Raw genomic sequence first — 21,041 nt, 5'->3', positions numbered from 1 at the left:
TATGGTCTCATCTATATTATGCATGTATTATATTGCAATTATTATTACTATGATTGCTATGCACGGTATTCGATTTTAATTTTCATGCAGATATTTCTGGTCGGTCTTTGTTCTTTTCGATTGTTTTGTTTTTCTGCTCTCGCCTCGTGATTATTATTATTATTTCTCAAAAATCGTTATATAATCTCTTGTGGTCGTCGTCATTCATTACAAACGGAAAATAACGCAATTTATCATGAAATACTCGAACAACAACAACAACAACAAAAACTGTAACCCGTGAATGGGAAAAAAATCACCCCAGAATGAAATCGATTTACGAACAACGCTAAACACGACACACCAAATGACCTGTATACATATATATTTGTGTGTGTATTTGAAAGAGAGATGAAAGTCTCCGACACTCCATCAAAAACTCAGCCGTTCATTGCTAAAACGAAAAAAGTCCGGAGCAAAGAACCGAAAACACTGAAGAATCAATTTTGAAATTTATTGAACACATCCGAGAAGAACGCACAGATACAAACGAAGAGTGGGTGCAAATGAAAAAGAGGCAACCATTAATAAACGAATAGCACCACTTAATGATTCGAAATTCTTGCTAACGCATACAAAATACGTCTAATATGTAATTTTTTTTATATGTGGTTGAACGTGAGCAGTGAACAAACACACTCAACTGTAACTAGTAATTACAGTGCACTATATATAGCGAATAATCAGAATATTTTCTAGTTCGTTTAGTTCATTTCTTTCATTTATTTCCCGCATATTAAGTAATGGTTGACGACCACCACTTCCCACTTAAATGTATTTTGTGTGTATATTATGTGCATGATGATGATGATATGGGTGCCGAGAGCATTGATTTTCGCCGTCGAAGAAAACGCATTTCATTTCGACCGCTCATCAGAGTGGAAATGGGAGCTTCCAAAACAATGTTGAAACACGAAAAACAGGAAACGAAACATGGAAATATTTACATGGGAATAAAAGGGATCGAACCAAAGCATAGTCACTTGGAAATTAAACTTTTTCTTGATGTTTTTTATATTTCCTTTTCTATTCGGTTTTTTTTTTCGTTCAATACATTTGTGCATGCTTATGATTATTTAGGTATTTATACAAGAATTTTCCCATTGGATTAGTTTTGTTTTGTAAGAGCTTACAAGCACTTTGCTCGACAGAATCATTTCACATCGCATCCATCATGTGCCAGAGAGAGCGAGAGAGAGAGATACAAACTGAAAACATGAAAAATGGACATTTTCGACATTTCTGTTTTTTTTTTTTTGTCTTTTTTTACTCGATTTTATTTTTGTTACCAATTTTCCATTGCCACGTGCAAGAATGATGCAAGAAAATGAATGTTTTATTCGAAGCAACACAAAAAGTGGCATTCGTTAAGGGGAAAAGTTTTGCAACAAAAAACCCATCAAAAAATATATGAAAAGAATGTTGAAGCGCAAGCCTTTTCACAATATTATGTATATAAAATGTTTGCTGTTGTTGCACAAGAAAATAAGCTTCATTGAAATACACTCGAACTATGTACTTGCTACTTGGCTTTAATGTCGAATCGATCTGACACAGATTTTCGTTAGTTTTTTTCTTCTTCTAAATGATTTTACGGCCATAATCGATTTTATTTTTTCGTTCGTTTTGTTTGTAATTTGAATGGCTCGGCACGAATGCGTTGCGCGATCGATTTAATTGTATTATAAAATAATTTGTAATAATAGAATCGTAAAATTACGAATAAATTAGATTTTGCGTGCTTGCGACTTTGTTACGAATGTGCCAGCTATTTGATGCATGGCCAGACGAAATGATAAGTCATGTGAAAATGTAAAGAAAAGAAACCTCAACAATAATACAAAGTTCGCGTTTTGCGATGGGAAAATAGAATAGAAGAAAAAAAACAACAGCAATAGCAGCGACGAAGAAAAGAAAAAATTAATGTGCGGCGGCACACGGTGCGTGATCCAAAGCATTTGCACAAGCACTATATCACACACAAAAACCACCCAAACAAAGCATAAATTTTCATCAAACTACAATACGTACATACCATCATACCATATAGAAAATCTAGTTTTCGCGTGTTTTGCACGCTGAATTTACCTCAATCTCAACTGCATGCAAAATAAATAATGTACATACATTGTACGATGTACATGTGGTGGCAATTCGTTACGAAATGTTCTCATATTACTTACGGCAGATGCACGCCTTTCGCATTTGCACAAAAACTCAAGTACAGATAATATGTTTTTATTATCATCTCAAACTCTCACTGTGTGTATCTCTGGCATGAATTTGACTCGAAGCATAACGGAATGCCAGGATATTCCATTATACGATTTACGTGTAATGTTTGTGTGTGTATGTCTTTTTTTTGTTCCTGCTTCATTTTCTCCACCTTTTTTGACGGCAATTTTGTCTTTCGACAATCTTGAAGTCTTGAGTTTTGCAAGCGATCATATCACAATCCGTATAGGCGGCACAAAAATGAGCAAAGGAAGAAAAAATCAATCACAGTCAAAGTGAAAGACACTCACTCGAGAGAAGAAGAAAACATTTACTTCTTGATTGAATGGCACTTTTTTCTTGAATTTTTTTTCTACTCCACAGCATGACGTACCTTTGTGTGTGTGTGTATTGAAAAAAATGTAATATATGATACGTACAAACGTTCAGTATATTTACCACATTTTCATTTCCTTGCCAATGATAATGATGTAAAATTCGTCCAAAAGAACACACACCAAACCGATGACATTTTCGTCGGCAAATGCTTGACGCTTTAAAGAAGAAAGCCCATTAAAAATTAACTACGATTAAATATGGATGCGACGAAGAAATCGATATTCGATTGATATGGTGAATTTGCCAAAAGCTATCAATCCACATTGGCGACGAATGGAATCGAGAAACTGCGCTCGAACGAGCATGAGAAAATGTGACGGTTTTTAAATGTCGACAATATTGACGCCAATTTTTCTTCGTTTTTCTGCTTAAATGCCATGATACATACAAACGTATTCGTTTCTTTTCATTTATTCAAGAATACAGGACGAAATTTACACAAGAAAAAAATAACGAGAAAATAAACTCAATAAGCGAAAATCGTGCAAATACCATAGCTATGTTGCGGTGGGTTCATATTATTTGTTCCGAATTGTTGTTATTCAGAGAGAGAGAGAGAGGGACTAGCACCGGACAATATCGAATATACAATTACATTTAATCGCTTTGGTGCAAGAGCATTTATTTTCACAAGCATAAAAACCCAAACGACAATATAATGATCGATTCAATGGAGATAATGCAAGGCTTCCGATTTTCCAATATGTGTATAGAATGCCAACCATATGTATAAATCCATTTTGTCCAAATGACAAAATACAATAGAGATATTTGTGTGTAAATGTGTGTTTTTATAAATAGCAGAAAACATTAAATGCGTAGGTAGCACTTTGGGTCATTTTTGTTATTTTTTTTTTTTTTTGTCATTGCCAACAATAATTTTGTGTTCCCGTTCGGTAATTGTGAATATTAAATTTGGTTCACCATATGCAAAATGCCATTAAATTACGCCTCAATAGCAGCAAGCGCAAGCAAAAAACAAATGGAAATGCATGCAGTGCGCATATATAGTAAATATGTTCGCATAAAAAAGTGGTTTTAATGATTTCCATTTCCATTGCTCATGTCGAAGCCAAGAAAAATAGCATTTTACTTCTTGTTTAAAATTGTGCAAGTATCGAAAGTGAGCACACATAACACGAATACACCTCACTCAATCATAATCGATGAGAAATATATGTGTGTTTTTTTTCGTTTTTCTGAAAATCAATTTTCAGGTAAGTGAACTATGTAATTACAGCCGAATTGATACACCTTTATTGCATTCATAATTCAAATTGATGTAGCGTATACTTTCGATCGTTTTGTTTTAGTTATGCCAACATCGTACACTCGATTTGGCTTGTTTGTTCGACAAACGATATGATGATGATGGCATGCTTTGTATATAAAAACAAAACTTTATATTTTTTTCGTGTCGATTTAAACGAATGTCCTAGATTCTTGCCACACCGTCGACGACAACGGCATTCGAAATTGTGTATTTCATTAATATTGTACAAAAGTCGCTTTTATTTTATGATATGTTGTCATTTGTGTTTTTCAGCGCATTTCCGTTTTATTTGTCGCTGCGATTCCTCCATTGTTCATTGCACACACACACAACGCACTCCATACAAAGTTGTAATGCAACAATGTTATGTTTAGTATGGTTTACTTGCTATGTTGATTGCTTTTCACTGTCTATTCGGTGCATATATTAAGCAATGGCATGCGTGTGTCGTTGTTGCTATAAGCATTAATGCCATTATATTGTTTTCAATTCAAAAAGGAATTGAATTGTCATTTTATATTTGCATTGTAAATGCTCTGCTTAATCATAATGACAATGAAGCAAATATTGAGGATATTGAATATAAAATATTTACTTACGTGATACACTAATTCATTCAGAATGGTACAATGTATGACGTTCACAACGTTGGGGGGCTCAACGAACATACATCAAACACACAGTCGTACATAGTCACACGTGCACACATGACAGCAGATGGAAGCAGCAACAGTAGCAGAATTAGCAACCATGGCAGCGCCAATGAATGGCAACTATGAACGATGCTTATTATCCTTGCCACGTCAAATGTACCTTTTAGCTCATAACAAACACCATACAATCATGAAACATCGCTGACTCTGTGATATACCATTTTTACGATTCCTACATAACTTCGTTCTATCACTCCCATCCCTTTCTCACTTTCTTTCTCTCGCGCGCACACACACACAATATGGCATTTATGGACTATTGAGAAGAGTGAAGAACGGTGTACCAAGGAAAACAGTTTTCATTAATTTTCCACTTAAAACTTGAAAGTTGGTCGACGAAAATTAAAACGTCTCCAAAATGAATGAGCTTCAATTATTAAAAACTGAAATGGCATAGTACACACATCATCAGAATTTATGTATGGTTTCAAAATTAATGCGTGTGGGTAGTGAAACGTTGAATTGCGTATTGAAGTGAAATATCATAAAATTCCGTCGAATGCCGATGATGAATAGAGAGAAGCATGGGCACCGAGACAAACCAGGAAGAGAAGAGTGTGTGTTTTGCAAGTGAATAGCGCGAAAGTGGTAAAGAAATGGAGCTTTTATATCACAATTGTTTCTCACATTCTTTTCCATATTCAGATCAGGAAAATTGCGCAAAAATCTCATGAATGCAGATTATATGCCAAAGTGTGCACATGCCACAAAACATGCAGATGCGGTGACATGTATACCCCTGAAATATGAATAGCAAAAAATTTTTATACTGCACGTTGCTTTTTATGGTTTGTCACATTTCGATCAAGCACACACAACTTGAATGGCAACAAGCTTTGTGAGACATTTGATTCCATTTGTTCGCTCATTCAATGGCAAAAACAACGAATGGCACACAATTCAATGGATCATGTTATCAAGTTTTAAAAGTACCTATCACAATCATTCGTTGTTGTTATCGAACACATTCGCTTCGAGCGTTTACATGTTCATCATTCACTGTTCATTTAGGTTAAATCAAAATGCACGCTATTTTTTTCTTCTTCTTTTCTTCTCTTTTTTCAATTTTTTTTCAAAATGTGTTTACACGGGAAGTAAAAAAAACAAAAGGAAAGAAAAAAATGTATATGGTTATTGGGAATTCAATACAAACCGCTGATTATCATTGTTTTTGGAGTTTTCATTTTCCACATCTGAATCGTGATTTTCGTTTGCTTCCTTTTCCTCCGTCATTTTGTCCTCCGTTTTATTCACCCTTGAAAATCTGATGTCGAATTTTGAATATGGATGCTGTTGTTGTGTGGAAATTTGATTTTTGCTTGCGTTTTTTCATTCAACGATTCTCAATTTTGTACCTCACGGCAACAATTACAATTTGCTTCACTAAACACACGTAACCAGTTTGTACACGAATAATGAAAAAAAATGTTCGGTGTATCTCTCAATCGTACTTAATTACTTCAGGTAGTTTTCCTTTCCATCCTAAACAATTAATATCATAATTTCAACATTCACTCGCTTGTTGTTTTGTGTGTCTTTTCGTTTATTCACTCGTTTTCGACTGGACAATTGCGATCCCTTTTTTTCATTTCAATGAAAAAAGGTGTACGATCATAATTCCGTTGACGCACCGATTAATCGCCGAAAATTTGAATAATTATTAATAATTCATTAAAATTTAAATGCATGACACAACCCCTCATAAAACAACCGCACAATTAATTCGAGGCACACCGTTTATTGCTTCATCTGGCAAAGGTCTGCCTCCCAAATGTTCTTGTTCATTTGTAAATGTGTTCGGTCCGTTTTTTGAATGAATTTTTTTTTACGTTTTTCCACTTTTGATACAATTTTTCTTTTCTTCGCCCGTCACTTTTGATTTCTTTCCAACGATTTTTGTTATAATCTGCGAATTTTTCGCAAAAAAAAAACAAATCACACGCAATAACAAAGAAAAAATAAAACTGCGAAACAATTGTAAATGGTGAAATGTCCACTTAACAAATATTTAATGGCACCTAAAGATGTTTTTTTGTTTGCGCCTTTTTATTTTTTATGGTATGAAATAATTTTCGGAGGAACAAAATGTCATTTTCTTTCCTCGAAGCACCCGACCACTTATGCCACAATTGTTGAACGTTTAACAAAAAGATACCTCGGTTTTTGTTCCGTCCTCGCATTGCACGTGAATCGTCGATTGTATTGTTTTAAATATCTTTTTTTTCGCTGTTTCTTTTCTTTTCGCGCTCGGTTGGATTATATTTGTTGTGTACGTCAATACATCAACGGACATATTCCGAAACAAATGAAATAAAAAGAAAAACGAAAAATTGAGAAAAGCATATGGTGCTCGGAAACGATGGCCAACAAACGAGCGGCATTAAACACTTTTAAGGATTTCCAACGACGTCAAAGAGACAAGTAAGCACGCGTCAAGTGTACATTGAACACGTATTAATTTAACACATTGAAAGGTACTTTCGTTTCTAAATCTGATTAAGTTCGGTACTTGACAATGTGAGTGTGTGTGTGTTTGTGTATGATTGGCTTTGGATCTCGTTTCTTTTTCAATGTTTTTTGTCTACTGTGTTTTTTTTTCTCTTCCATACAAACACACACAAAAACAAAAACAACAGAGAGAAAAAAGTTTTCAAAATCAATGTAGGCGCGTTTTCACGCGCCAAATTTTAACAATGAATCGCAATATTATTATGCTCATAAGCAGTGTTTACCTAACAACCTTATAATAAATGGTATTGGCAACGACGGGCCGAGAGAATGGGAGACAAAGACGGAGAATCACAACGGTCGATGGCTAGCATCCGAAGCCACATTATTTAGTATCATTGTAACACAAGCATTGAAACACAATCGCTACGTGTATACATGTTTGCGACAAACGATCATGGTAAAATCAGAAGTAATGACCTTTCATTAACTGACTTATTTATGAATGGAATTTGCGATAAACCTTCTTTATTATTTCCATTCTTCATTATAAGCCCGGTTCTGTCTGAATGCCAATGCTTTGCGGAAGACATTCAAGCATGCTTGAGATTAACTGAAGCCAACCAGCCAAACAACCATCCAATCAACCAGGAAATACTCTCTCTCCTTGATAAAAATACATAAAATACATGCTGGATTAGCACATGGCAACTGATAAAGGCACCGACTGAAATTGATGATAAATTCATCAATTTTAAAGCAATGTGGCTTCAAGTGGCTTTGCTGTGTTCTTTTTACTCTCTCCAAACGTAAGACAGAAGTCAATTTTAATATACGCTGAAGGTCATCGCGCCCACGATAAATAATTAAGTATATTCAATTACGTTCAATCATGTATGATGTACACATCACAAAAAAAACGGTTCATTACACGCCAAAAGCCTTTGCAGGCTCGTAATAAGTGAATATTATGAATTTTTTCCATATTTTTTTATTATTTATCAAAATTGAATGCCTGTCGATGTTTCCCTTCATTCGAATTTCGATTTCAATCAGCTTGTTATTTTGTAATGAGGCATTCCCCTCATTTGTAAAAGTTTATTGAACCACGATTTTGAAATAAAAACACACAATTCTAGACAAAAGCGAATACGCACTCACAACCTACGAAAGCACACATCCGACGATGGATTTATGGCTAAAGTATTTTCAATCAAGATTGAGTTCCAATCACACAAATGGTTGTTGCATTACAAATCTAATATTGACTAACAACAGACCGATGAAACGAAACGAAATGAAGAGAAAAACAACCCATCGACGGTGTATTGATTCAATATAATGCGATATGGCTAATGCGTTCGCATTGAATTTGATGTTCAAATTTAAGCTGTGGAGCACAGCTTCATTACATTATATCGGTCATTACAAGTTCATTTAAGTATATTGGATTTATTGATTTTAGTAATACACACATTCGTTCATTTGATAAGAACCGACAACGAGCCGAATAACTGATCGACACACGTTTAATGATGCTGATCGAAAATATGTATATGGTCGGCGTGGCAAACTTGGACACACAATATAAAATGATATAACACGAAATGAAAATAACCACCATGCATGCAGCAAATGGAACAATAAAATAAAGCGAATAAAATTGCGTTCACACACACACACACACACACACGAAAAACGAATAAAAACAAAACAAATTTCAACAGTAAATAAAAGTAAATACGATTCGAGATATATTGTCGTGCGAATTGGCGATTCGGAATAATATCTGCACGCATGCAATCCATTGAAAATATGGGGGTCTATTATTCAAAAGGAAAAAAAGTACAGGATAATACACATGTGTGTATTATATGGGCAATAGCTTTTGGCTGCTGGCGAAATCTAAGACGGAAGCCTTACTTACTAAGCTCATGTCCACACGCATGTGAGAGAGCGTATGATGTTGTTATTATTATTGATATAGCTACTGGCAATCAGCGGGTGTTTTTATGCCATGTTTTCTAATTTCTTGGCGACTATATACGTTTACGTATTGTTGTGTGTCTATATAAAGTTTGGCCGTACACACCAACCTTTGTTTTAACACTGTTTTTCTTTGTGTCTTTCCTTCATCGTATTAGAGATTAAGTGTGGATATCACCTATATGATAATGACTTTGTAAATAATACGCAGCAAGATAATAATCTAAGTACACATGCTTGGTTCGGTGCTGTGAACTAAGTGTTGTTTTGTTTATCAAACGTTCTTTCTTTTATTGTGGCACATACAATGTTAATATGGGCAATGTGTTGCCTGCCAAATTAAGAATATAATTCAGAAAGCTCTCCATCTCATTTCACATATATTGGATAGGCTTTGTGACATGCATGTTGCTTTGACTTCACATCGTTGGCCCCTCTCTCGGTAAACATATCGTACCTCGCATGAACGAGGTATCAAAACGTAGGTATGAGATGAGAACGTAAACAAGACAACGTTTTATTCTTCTATGTTTCTTCAATTCTTTTTCTCCCTCTTCCTTCTTATTATTTTTGGCTGTTTGCACAAATCGTTTGCACGATTAGATTTTGGATTAAAAGAAAATTGTTCGCTCTAAACAGTGTGTCTGGCGTGTTTATCTCTACTTCTATCGATAAATACATCGTTTCCATTTCTTATTGTGGCGAAAATAACGACGAATAAAATAAAAACCGTTTTCCATAAATTTCGTATGATAAACAAAGTCTCTCTCAGCCATATCTTTTGTTAAGTGAAATCCACTATAAATGGAAATGCCAAAGTGAATATTTTTTTTTAACGACATCCAATCTAAACGATTTCCCACAATTGTTCGTCTCACAAATACACACATCTAGTTTTCTTTGACAGTGAGCGCGAAAGATGTTGTCTAGATTTATATGCTAAATCATTTTTCTCTTTCGCCACTTCGGATATTATTTCAAGAAGGCGATAGAGAGAGACAAAATGAAAAAAAGTTTGTAATCTCTTTTGAATTTGATGTTAAAGTGCCCTCAACATTTGTTTTCCATTAGTTATATGTCCGCCGCATGCACCAAATAACGAAACCAACCAACTTTTCAAATTCAATCAAAACTAAGCAGCCAACATTTATACACATAATTTTCTTTATTTTGTTTCGTTCGCTCGATTCTTCTTTCCTTTCGATTATTACACTCTCACTGCTAGAATGCAAAAATACAGAGAGATCTAAAGTACACCATTCGTAAACAATGTAACGCAGATGCAGAATAACGAAATTGGATGAGCGCAGAAAGAGAGAGACAACAACAATGTAAAGCATCAAACAAAACTTGTGAGCAATATGCACTCGAAAATTGAAACTCATATCCAAATAGACAGACATAGTTAAACGCACACGTTAACTATACACAATGGATAGATAAGTAGAATATATTGAATAGCAAACAGAGTCATTGATTGATCAAAAGCTCAATTTATATGCAAGCGTTGCTCTTCGTACTGGCTATTATCTTCAGCAAACAATTTTCTAGTTTCTTTCATTCGAAGCTCGGTGGAAGCATTTTAATAATGTTCACCGCAGGTAACGTCAGCAAATCACAAAATATATAATCTATTTAAACAATATTCCTAAACACGCTCGATATTAACGTCATCATTCTATCTTTGGTGAACAGACACCGCCATTTCTCTATCTCTATCTTTTCTACATGGTTGTGGTCGCACTCCTGATGATATTGTTGCTTTTCGTTAGTAGTTACATGCCGCCGCTGGCCAAGTCAAAGGAATATACGTCATGAACTTATACATTGTTGCATAATGCACACAGGCATTTAAAAGCATTCGCATCCATTCAAACCAGAGATGCAGAGGTGGATAGAAGTCTGAATATTGTTTTTTTTTTTCATTCTACCAACGGGACATTACTTGCTTACATTTGCAAGATTGTATGACTTGAACTTTCCATCTGTTCATTGTTGCAACACACAAAAAACAATGACAAATGTTGGCCATTGTTCGGAAAAAAGAAGCAATCAAAGAAATGCTTTTGACTTGAAAATATGTATTTTTTTTTATTTTGTGTTTAAATTAGTTGTTGCCAAAGGTCAAAAGTAAATCTGCGATATTGTTTATGTTTCATCGTTTTTCCCCATCATTTAGAAGAAAAGTGTGCAAAAAGAAAAAAAATGATAGATGGATGGCCTTTAAAAGAAATTTTACGCACGCACCAAACTGAGAGAGAAAAAAATGAAATCGAGCAAAAGTGGTTCAGTATTCCAGGCGTAAAAACGAAATTGCACGATGTTCCTTTTCATCAAATGTTATTATGTAAAATCATATCGACATGTTTGAAGCTCGGCAAAAGGCCATATATATCTGTAATTCAGCGCATAATGAAGCGTTTCCTTTGGATTTTCCATGGAGAATTCCTTCGTTTAACCAATAAAAAAAGCACTCATCCAAAAATGCTCAAATGAAAAGAGAAGAAAAACAGTGCGTGAGAGGGAGATGGGGGGAGGAGGATGCGGGCGAAGTGTTGGGTGTGCGGAAAAATGGACTTAACGATATTTTTCTTTGGCATTTTTTATTGATTTCGTTTTCAAGCAAAACGAGAGAGAGAAAGAGTGCGGGTGGGAGTGAGAGAGAGGAAGGTTCAAAGAGGTTTATGTTGATTCGAATTGAATGCGAATTCCGTACGTGATTCTCGTCCAAATGACTCGCTTATAAAAGAGGTAAAACATATATTCACCCCTGACATTATGTTTTTATTAAAATGCAGAGAGAGAGAATGGCTTTATCGGAATATAGGATACAACACACGAAATATTCGTGAACGATGGAATAAGTGCATCCGACAAGTATTTCCGATGCGAATAAATATACGTAAATTATTCAAAATAATTACTTATTAACAGCATATTTCCTTTTATTCCCTTTGCTAGCGATGTGACACTTTTTGCGTCATATGCTTCGAGTTTACCTTTCGAATTTTAATGGTAGATTTTTAGTGCAGCATGTATATTCATTTGCTTATTTCATCTCTGTTAGATAGACGTACGTCGTATGGGTTCATTTTTTAATGCATCTTGTTTGATCCTATGCTTTCAAGTTCAACAACAGATAACATGTTATCTTTGTCATCGAATTTCATCAGCGAATGCTTTTAAGACTAATCAAAATTTGAAAGATTTCATCTCATGAAAAGAGCAACAGTAAAAGCCTTGCAACAGCAAAAGAAAATTCTTCCCTTTGAAAATGAACAACAACAAAAAAAAACGAACTGGCAAAAAGTCATTCATTCTCTTGGCGTGCGCCTAGACATTTCATTAATATATTACGTGAATTGGCTTTTCGAACGACAGAACTTTGATTAAATGCTCTGCCCGTCCGAATGGTTTAAATGGAATTCTCCAAAAAAAGTGCTTCGTAAATTTTATTCACACTATTTTCGTGAAGAACGTCATAGTCGCATAGTGTGATGTTATGTAGTGTCGGTGACTTTCATAATTCTTGATATTTTAATACATTCCCTGTCAACAGCATAGCTTCAACAATCACGCGTCTGTCATTGTTGTTGCTTTAGTTGGTGAAGTGATTGGTCGGACATTTTCTGGATTTAATGCTCATTTTTTATTAATAACGAGACAGTGTTTCGTATAATCTTGATTCATTACATGTTCATGTTCAATCTAATCCATGATTATGTTCGATGTGGACACGAATCATAATTAATATCAAAATTGGAGCAACCTGACACGATAGACCTGTGATTTGATTCGAATTGTCTGGCACACGAAGTAAATAAACATTAACGGAAAAATCCATGTACAAATTTCATACAAATATTTGCCGTGGATTGTGTTCTCATTCTCTCTTCCCGTATTGCCAATCGAATCATCGAAAAAATTATAAACAACAACAACAGCAATAGCAGCAGGCAGCAGCAACACACACTTTGAGTGGCATACGATAGGCAACCAGCAGCAGCCCATTCAAGCGGAAATATTGACTTTCAATGGAAACGAACAAACAAACAAAAGAGTAGAGGAAAAAAAACTTTGTTGCCCATTTTATAAACAGTTCAGCCATTCCGTCGGACCATTCAAAACTTGTTAATTGCAAAGTAATCAAATTGCTAATCAACCGATAAAAAAACAAACGAACTTTATTTCCATCAATAATGACGGCCGGTATGTTGTGTCGCACTGGTGATGGTGATGATGACCTTAGGCGACTAAAACTGGAACAGTTCTGAAATGTTAAATACATAAATTTTTGAAGTTGGCCCGAAAACTTTGTTCTATGTTCATAATCCATACATTTTATAAAATATTCACCGATTCACTGAATTTCCAACAAATAATGCATAATCACATCGATTGATTGGAAGGAAATTGCCAAAACAACCAACGAAATGTTTAAGAATCGAAATGTGCGCTGAATAAAAGTGGGGAGTACCCTCCCTCAGTGACATAAAATAGCGATATACGTGCGCTGAATTGTGTGACCGACAGCGACATCTGGTATCTGTAAACCGATTATGGTGCAATTGATGTTGAAATGTCAAACACTTTGCTAGTACACACAGTGATTTTCAAACAACAAAAGTGCTTTCGTTCACATTTCACGGCATACCAATAAAGGTTTTTTTCTACAAATTCCGGCAATTTATCAAAATTAACATTGTCATAAACAAATAAACGGCGTTATAAAAAGCGATAACAATTGACCGGCTTGATACTTATCACGTACAATCGCATATTCATTCGGAATTGAATCGAGTTGCATTCATTTTTTTTTTGCCACACACATACGAAACATCTAGAAATGTCGCACACAATTTTATTGGTACAGCCTGGCGCTCGGCCTGAAACACGCACCTATTCAGATTATGAAAGTGTCAATGAAGCACTGGAAGGTGTTTGCAAAATTTACGAAGAACATTTGAAGCGACGAAACCCAAACACACCAACAATCACCTATGACATCAGTCAGCTGTTCGATTTTTTGGATCAGGTACGCATATGAACCAAATAAATCTATAAAGTTTCGGGTTTTTGTTTATTTAATGCATATTTTTTGGGGGTACTTACAGTTAGCTGATTTAAGTTGCTTGGTTTATCAAAAGTCAACCAATACCTACGCACCGTACAACAAAGAATGGATAAAAGAAAAAATTTATGTATTGCTCCGGCAAGCGGCAGGCACCACAGACGAACCATCCGGATCGGCTGCCCATTAAAAGTTCAAAAACCTTCCAAAAACACATGTTTTTTTTTCGCTCTTATTGTTTGAAAGAAAACATCTTTTTTGAAGCTGCGTGAATCATTAGCAATCATTTTATTTTATTACCCAATGTCAATTTCATTTGGCATATACAGATGTATCAGATCTTTTTTTTATCACATTTTGTTTATGATTTCACCGATGAACAATAAGAAAAATAACAACAATTCATACAATATCATCTAAAGAGAATAAAAAGAAAACCAGACCGAAATGTTATTTAGAACATTGACGCGTCAGAAACATTAATTATAAGATTAATGATATTATATACTTTGTGTAATATCGAAAGGAAAAGTACGAAAAAATATACATTTCATTACAGTATCATTTAACTCTCATACGGTTTATTAGCTCTTGTATTCCCATAGCGTAAGCCAAATGTAGCCATAGACTTTTCCTTTTCGAGTTTATCTAAGATTTAGCGGGTGATTTTGAGTGTGCAAAATTCACAACAAAACTAAAGTTTTTTTGCGACTGAAAAATATAAAATTAAATAAATAAATACAAAACTTAACGATTTATTATAAATGAAAGAGAAATGATTTAATAAAAGAAGTATTTCGTGACAAAGAATCGATTGGTTTGAACCTTCATTTTGGCATAGCAATGTGTTGGGGTTTCGAACGGAATGGAATGAGGCAAAATCACCTCTTTTGGAAGTGAATCATTTTGTAACTGGAAACTCCTAATATATGCATCACGAATAGACGTGAAAGGTTGGATATCAATCATTGATATGTATTCTGGTATCAATAGAAATAAAACACGAACATTTCTTATAAAATAAGCAGAATAAACTGTTTAAAATTTATTATTTGTTTGAAAAAAAAATGGATATACAATTCTGTATATTCTCTAAAAATGTCCTTATGTGTACAGCATTAATGTTTGACCTTTTGTCGTGGATTTTCCGATTCCATTTCGTATTCGATTTCGACGTGTCTCTTCTTCTTCAGCTGTTTCGGTTTCTTGACTGTTGGTTTCTTCGGCACACGTTTGCTAATATCCTATTAGCGAAAAAGAACGAAAAATAGTAAAAAATGTGGTGAACATCTTCAAAAGTGAGTCTTACCTCGATATCATCATCGTCTGATTCAAAGTCGCTGGGTACCTCGACTTGTTGTGCGTCTCCAGACTCGCTTTCCGCGTCTGACATATCAAAATCGCTATCACTATCGTCGTCTTCATCGGATGGAGCCTCCACAAACTCTTCGGTGAGTTCGAGTTGTGATTTTTGCCGTGATCCCGACACATGTTCCGTTTCAGTTTCCATTTCCAATTCTTCTTCTTCATCTTCGACCTCACTTTCATCCTCCTCTTCGACTTGCTCCTCTTCCAGTGCTTTGTTGAACACTTTCTGTGGGAAATTGTAGATATCTTGATAGGTGCCTTTCTTCAAACGTTCCAACAATTGTTTCTCAATGGCTGAATCCAATTTGGCGGCAACCAATGCTTTTTCTTCACGCCGTCTCTCGCGACGCTCAATCTTCGTTTGAACCGGCACCAATAGTTTCTGACGCCGTAATTTCAATTTACGCATCCGAATCAAGTATTGTGTAATTTTAATGAAACGTTGTTTACATTTTTGCCGAACATAATTGTCCCAAAACACTAGATTTTCGTTAATTTGATAAATTGCCTTTTCAAAATTACGCGATAGTTTCACTTTTTCCCAGAGTTTCGATGGAAAATGGGATCGTTCGGCAGTTTTCATATACAAATATATAATACCTTTCTCTTCACGAACCGTAGCATATTGACTGTTTGCCAATGGGCATGATACACGCGTACACAAACCCGTCAAATTATACTCGTGCCGACAGAAATTCCGGGTATCCGTTCTAAAGAGAGAAATAATGAAAATTATGTGTAAAACATTGTTATTTCCCCTTGAAATCGCGACTGGACTTACTTGACTTTGTGCGAACAAAACGATTTATTGATAATGCTCCAAACAACCTGTCGGTAAACAAATCGAAATTAATCAGATTTTTTCGATAGAAATTACAACATTTTCATTTATACTTACATCGTCGTTCTGCATTTTTGTGAAATTTCTTTATAAACTAACTGTAAACCGAAAAATTTATAGAAAATATGAAGTTTTTTTTCCGTGTGAATAATGTATCTACTTTCAAATGCACGTGTTGAAAGTGTAGTGACAGACATTGACACAATGGATCGTATTGTGTGTACTATGAATGTTTCTTTCGTTCTGACAGTTGAAATCTAGTACGTTAATCTGCTACATTTTGTTAATATTGACATCGATTTCAAATTGTCTGTCGTGTTGAATTTGCATATAAAGACAAACAATTGCACTGAAAATAACTAAAAATACATTGTGATTTCAAGTAGTGAAAAATGTCACGTTATTTGTGCGAATTTGAAGTGTTTGGCCGTGTGCAAGGTGTACTTTTTCGAAAATATACAAAACAACAAGCCGATTCGCTCCATTTAACCGGTTGGTGCATGAATACAAGAGATGATACTGTAAAAGGTGAAATCGAAGGACCCGAAGACAAAATCAATGTGATGAAACAATGGTTGGAAAAGACCGGCAGCCCATCATCGAATATCACCAAAGCCGTTTTCTCGTCGCTCAAAACAGTCGAATCGCCGGTTTATCAGAACTTTGTCATCCGCAGATGAACAAAAAATATTCAGATACTTTGAATATGCAAAATTGAACAAAATATTGTGTGAATTGAAAAGAAAAATGAAATAGAAATAGAAAAGAAAATAGTATTAAAAGCAAAGAAAAATAGTAGTTTTCTTTCATTTGGCTTCAGTTTATTTCATTTAACATGATTTTCAGTAAACAAAAATTGTGCGATTCTATGACAACAAACAAAGCGGCGACAAATCTATGACAACAGATCAAACATTATGTAGTACCAACTGATATCGGAGGTGTGAATATGTTTACCGTTACTAAATATACACTCACCAATGGCCAATCAGTTTAGATACATCATTATCGCAACAAGTTGAATGTAATGCAACAAAAAGTAACACCGTCCATGTTTTTTTGTTTCACTCACAAAGCGACAGCATTTTGGTGCAAATGCACGCATTTTTTACAAATCGACATTTTTGCTGTTGTTAGTTTCGAATCGAATTGAATATTTTTGAAAATTTATTTCATTCACATTTTATACGTATATTCCATTGTAATTGTCAAATTTTATGCAAAATGACCACCGAAGCAATTAATATCATAAAAAGCATTCTAAATGTACGATGTCGAGAAGGCGCAACGATTGCCGACATTGAAAGTAAGTCATTGCATACAACCGCCGGTGGTGGTATGTGGGTTTTAAAACATTTCCAAACAAATTTCTATTTTGGTTGAATAGGTGATTACATCGAAATAGTTGGGAAACCATTGCCGAACGTATACAAGTATTTAAATAGCATCGACAGCGTTTACTGTATCGATAGTTCAGATGGTGAACCAAAATGGTATGTGGAAAGTGAAAACATGGAACACATCAAAAAATTCATATTTGAGCAAAAACCAAACCAAAAACCATTACAACCAAAACCGAGTCGACCACAAAAAGCGTTGAGTTGTTCTATCGTCAAACCGAACGACTGCTTTTTCAAAGATAATATCGTTTACAGACACATGCGGTAAATTGAGTACAAGGCAATGTGCGCAAAATGTTGTTGGAATATATATTTTTCGTTGTTGTTGTAATAAAAATGAACTGAATTCAACCGCCGAAAACCATTTTAAGTGGAAAATTTTGAGACAAAAAAAAAACAATTTTGCATACATTCCACACAGTCATTGTGCACATGCTGGCTGTTGTTTTTTCAACTGTTTGTATGCACAGTACAATATTTTTTAATTAATGACACATTTCATTTCATTCAAATAGCAAATACAAACCGTACCAAAACCAACCGCAGGAAGATTACAACAACAATCACATTGAAAAGTACAATCATGTACCGGTACAAACAATTTCAAATCCTCCGCAACCCACACTACACGCACAGTTTGTTGGAGACGATTTTTTCCGTTTGCTATCGTGTTGTACAACCGATTACATTAACAATCGTAGTATGTGTTTTTTTTTCTATTTATTTTTTTCCTCTTGAATTTAACTGATAATTCCATTCATTGTAATTGATGAATATCTGATGTATGTGTGTAATCTAATTTCGATATCACATGACAACCGAATGTTTACCACATTTGCACAATCACCTGTTTATTCACATTTCATTAAATTTCGAACAGAAAGCGGAGTTCAGCATGTTGGCTTATGCGTTTCTGGACTAAGCATTCAGGCTGCAGCTAAGCTCATCGAATGCACGAAACACTTAAAAGCAACGCGATTGATAATAAACGTCGGTTCGATTGATATTCTACACGGTCATGATTTGGTTCAAATGTGCTCGGATTTTGAGAATTTAATAGCAGTGTGCGAAAAACGAGGACTTAACCCAATCATAACCACACTGGCACCGTTGGCAAACACCGCCCATACACATGAGATGGTCGACAAATTGCGTAAATTCAATGTGTTTGTAATGGAAAAGTATTTTATGCAATACGAAATAATCGATATTTGGTCGAAAATGACAAATGCCCGCGGCGTGACCAATTTTGCTTACTTTCAATCGTAAGGATGGCATATTAAAATATTTAATTTGTTTTTCTTCATGCGAACCTTGCATGGGGCGGGCGTTATGTGAATTTAATTTTCTTCCATTCCTTTTTCAGCGATTCATATTATGTGAGTGGGAGTAATCGCCCACACGTGCTATGGAATCAAACCGGTCGCACAATGGTTCGAAACTACATCAAACAATCCTTAAGCAAGTTTTTAAAAATACACATGAATAGCTTGCAAATCGATGCATAAAGCAATCGATTTTTATTTTATCTCTATGAGATTTTTTGATAACCTAAACGGTTATGTAAACAGCAGACGTTTTTTGTTCGATTTGATATCTATATTATTCTGAAGTTTTGTCCTGTGCACTTGACGAAAACTACAAACTACTTTTGAAATGAAAAAAAAAAAAATTATAAAAATGTAATGTTATTTTACGAGACTTACAAAATTGACTATAAATATTGAGCTGGCATTGCAATTGTGTTGTATCCAGAATGCTGTACCTAGATTTTAAGTTAATCTTTTTTGTATTATTTGAGCTAAACCATTAATCGCTTGGTTACCTGTATTGAAAATAAAATTGAACTAAACCACAAGAAAAAAAACCCGGTGTGTGTTTTTTTATTAAATTCATGCAAATTTATTTCTGAAATAAAAATTGATGACAAATTCTAGTTTTTTTTTTCTCATTTGAACATATTCATTTCTTGGTTAAAATAAAAACAAAAATGATGACCGAGAGTGTCACTTGGCTAAATGAAAAAAAAAAATATATATGTTGAAAAAGTTGCCTCAGTTGCACAACGATTCGATACTTTCCGTTGTGCCAAACGAAAAATATTCGAATTAATAATATAGAGTAAGTAAAAGATTTAAAATATTTTTACATATTTTCTTATAAGCTAAAAATATGGGCGTTTTTTTCATTTCAGTTGTATTTTCTTTTTATTGTATTTTCCTTAATCTTTTTCAATATTGAATTTTTTTTGCATTTTTTCTGTTATTAAGTTTCTTTACTTAAATCCAATCAGAATATACGCATATTCATTCAAATAAATATATTCAATTGTAGTTCTTCAATACCTAAATACATCTTTATAAAAATGACTTAAAAAATTCTGTTACAAAAAAAATCTGATTTTTTTTTTTACTTTTCTTACTTTGATTTCTTTTTCATATTTCTTCTTATTCAAATGACGAGCTCCATTTTCATTTTGTTAATTTTTTGGATAAAATCATCTTTTTTCTCTTTTTTATTAATATTATTATTATTATTGTTTTCTTTTTCTCTTGCCAAATTGTCTTATATTCTTTTCTTTTGCTGCTGCATTACTCGAGTAGAATGAACAAATAAAATTCTGTTTAATTTTTCTTTTAAGTCGGATTTGTTTATGTGGTAAATATATGTTTTTTTAAACGATATTAGTATGCGCTATATATTGTACCTATTTTTATGAGCTATATGTAAATATTAAAGATAGATTTGATTTTTTTAAAAACTTGTTTGTTTTGTTTGTTTTTTATTTTTGCGCGAATTGAAAAGAGATCAATATGTTCTGCAACTTTTTAAGTGACACAATATACACTTAACGATTTTTTTCTTCTTTCTTTATTATACGCAACATTGCATTGCAATTCGGTTCTTTTTTGTTAAGTTTCTCAAGTAAATAAAAAAATAGCTTTGAAATGTAAAAGAAATTAGCGATTTTTTTTGGCAGATTTAAAAGACTTTTTATTATATTGCCATTAGAAAAAAAATTATATAAATTAAAAAAAAGAAAAATCGTTCGAGGATAGGAACATTATCCTAGGCTACGATATCAATCGTGGAGACCAACGAAAAGAAGCGTTAATTTTGTTAATAATTCTAAAAAAAATATTGGTTTGACTTGTAATTTCATTTGACACGATGTTTAGCGTTTGTTATGTGTTTTATGTATGGCAAATCGTTTGTCGTTTACACACATTCTGAGTAATCTGCTATTTAAAAAAAAAATGAAAAAATATTGGCTTAAAGAAATGACCTT

At 34.1% G+C, this 21,041-nt stretch overlaps 4 protein-coding genes across 5 annotated transcripts; 3 read left to right on the top strand and 1 right to left on the bottom strand.

The window, feature by feature from the left end:
• The first annotated feature begins 13,654 nt into the window (after positions 1 to 13,654).
• On the top strand, positions 13,655 to 14,889 carry LOC116349333 (enhancer of rudimentary homolog). Its single transcript, XM_031780722.1, has 2 exons — positions 13,655 to 14,107; positions 14,187 to 14,889. The coding sequence occupies exons 1-2, from the start codon at positions 13,919 to 13,921 to the stop codon at positions 14,331 to 14,333; spliced, it is 336 nt and encodes a 111-aa protein (XP_031636582.1). The 5' UTR covers positions 13,655 to 13,918; the 3' UTR covers positions 14,334 to 14,889.
• A 263-nt stretch (positions 14,890 to 15,152) lies between these two features.
• LOC116349335 (protein MAK16 homolog) lies at positions 15,153 to 16,539 on the bottom strand. Its single transcript, XM_031780723.1, has 4 exons — positions 16,410 to 16,539; positions 16,293 to 16,339; positions 15,453 to 16,221; positions 15,153 to 15,387 (listed from the first exon to the last, which is right to left on the bottom strand). The coding sequence occupies exons 1-4, from the start codon at positions 16,422 to 16,424 to the stop codon at positions 15,262 to 15,264; spliced, it is 957 nt and encodes a 318-aa protein (XP_031636583.1). The 5' UTR covers positions 16,425 to 16,539; the 3' UTR covers positions 15,153 to 15,261.
• A 109-nt stretch (positions 16,540 to 16,648) lies between these two features.
• On the top strand, positions 16,649 to 17,113 carry LOC116349320 (acylphosphatase-2-like). Its single transcript, XM_031780708.1, has one exon. The coding sequence runs from the start codon at positions 16,745 to 16,747 to the stop codon at positions 17,030 to 17,032; it is 288 nt and encodes a 95-aa protein (XP_031636568.1). The 5' UTR covers positions 16,649 to 16,744; the 3' UTR covers positions 17,033 to 17,113.
• Positions 17,114 to 17,155: 42 nt separating this feature from the next.
• On the top strand, positions 17,156 to 19,617 carry LOC116349319 (maternal effect protein oskar-like). 2 transcript variants are annotated; one of them, XM_031780707.1, is made up of 5 exons: positions 17,156 to 17,658; positions 17,740 to 17,845; positions 18,268 to 18,452; positions 18,633 to 19,017; positions 19,119 to 19,617. In XM_031780707.1, the coding sequence occupies exons 1-5, from the start codon at positions 17,577 to 17,579 to the stop codon at positions 19,258 to 19,260; spliced, it is 900 nt and encodes a 299-aa protein (XP_031636567.1). In that variant the 5' UTR covers positions 17,156 to 17,576; the 3' UTR covers positions 19,261 to 19,617. The 2 variants fall into 2 exon arrangements, with proteins under 2 accessions (XP_031636567.1, XP_031636566.1); XM_031780706.1 differs by having other exon boundaries at positions 17,407 to 17,658; positions 17,740 to 18,016.
• The last annotated feature ends 1,424 nt before the right edge of the window (positions 19,618 to 21,041 follow it).

The sequence above is a fragment of the Contarinia nasturtii genome, unplaced genomic scaffold, assembly GCF_009176525.2.
Source record: "Contarinia nasturtii isolate CC-2019 unplaced genomic scaffold, AAFC_CNas_1.1 Cnas_scaffold_2861, whole genome shotgun sequence".
Classification (NCBI taxonomy): domain Eukaryota; kingdom Metazoa; phylum Arthropoda; class Insecta; order Diptera; family Cecidomyiidae; genus Contarinia; species Contarinia nasturtii.
Note: the sequence above shows the minus strand (reverse complement) of the source record. Positions and strands in the feature narration are given on the sequence as shown.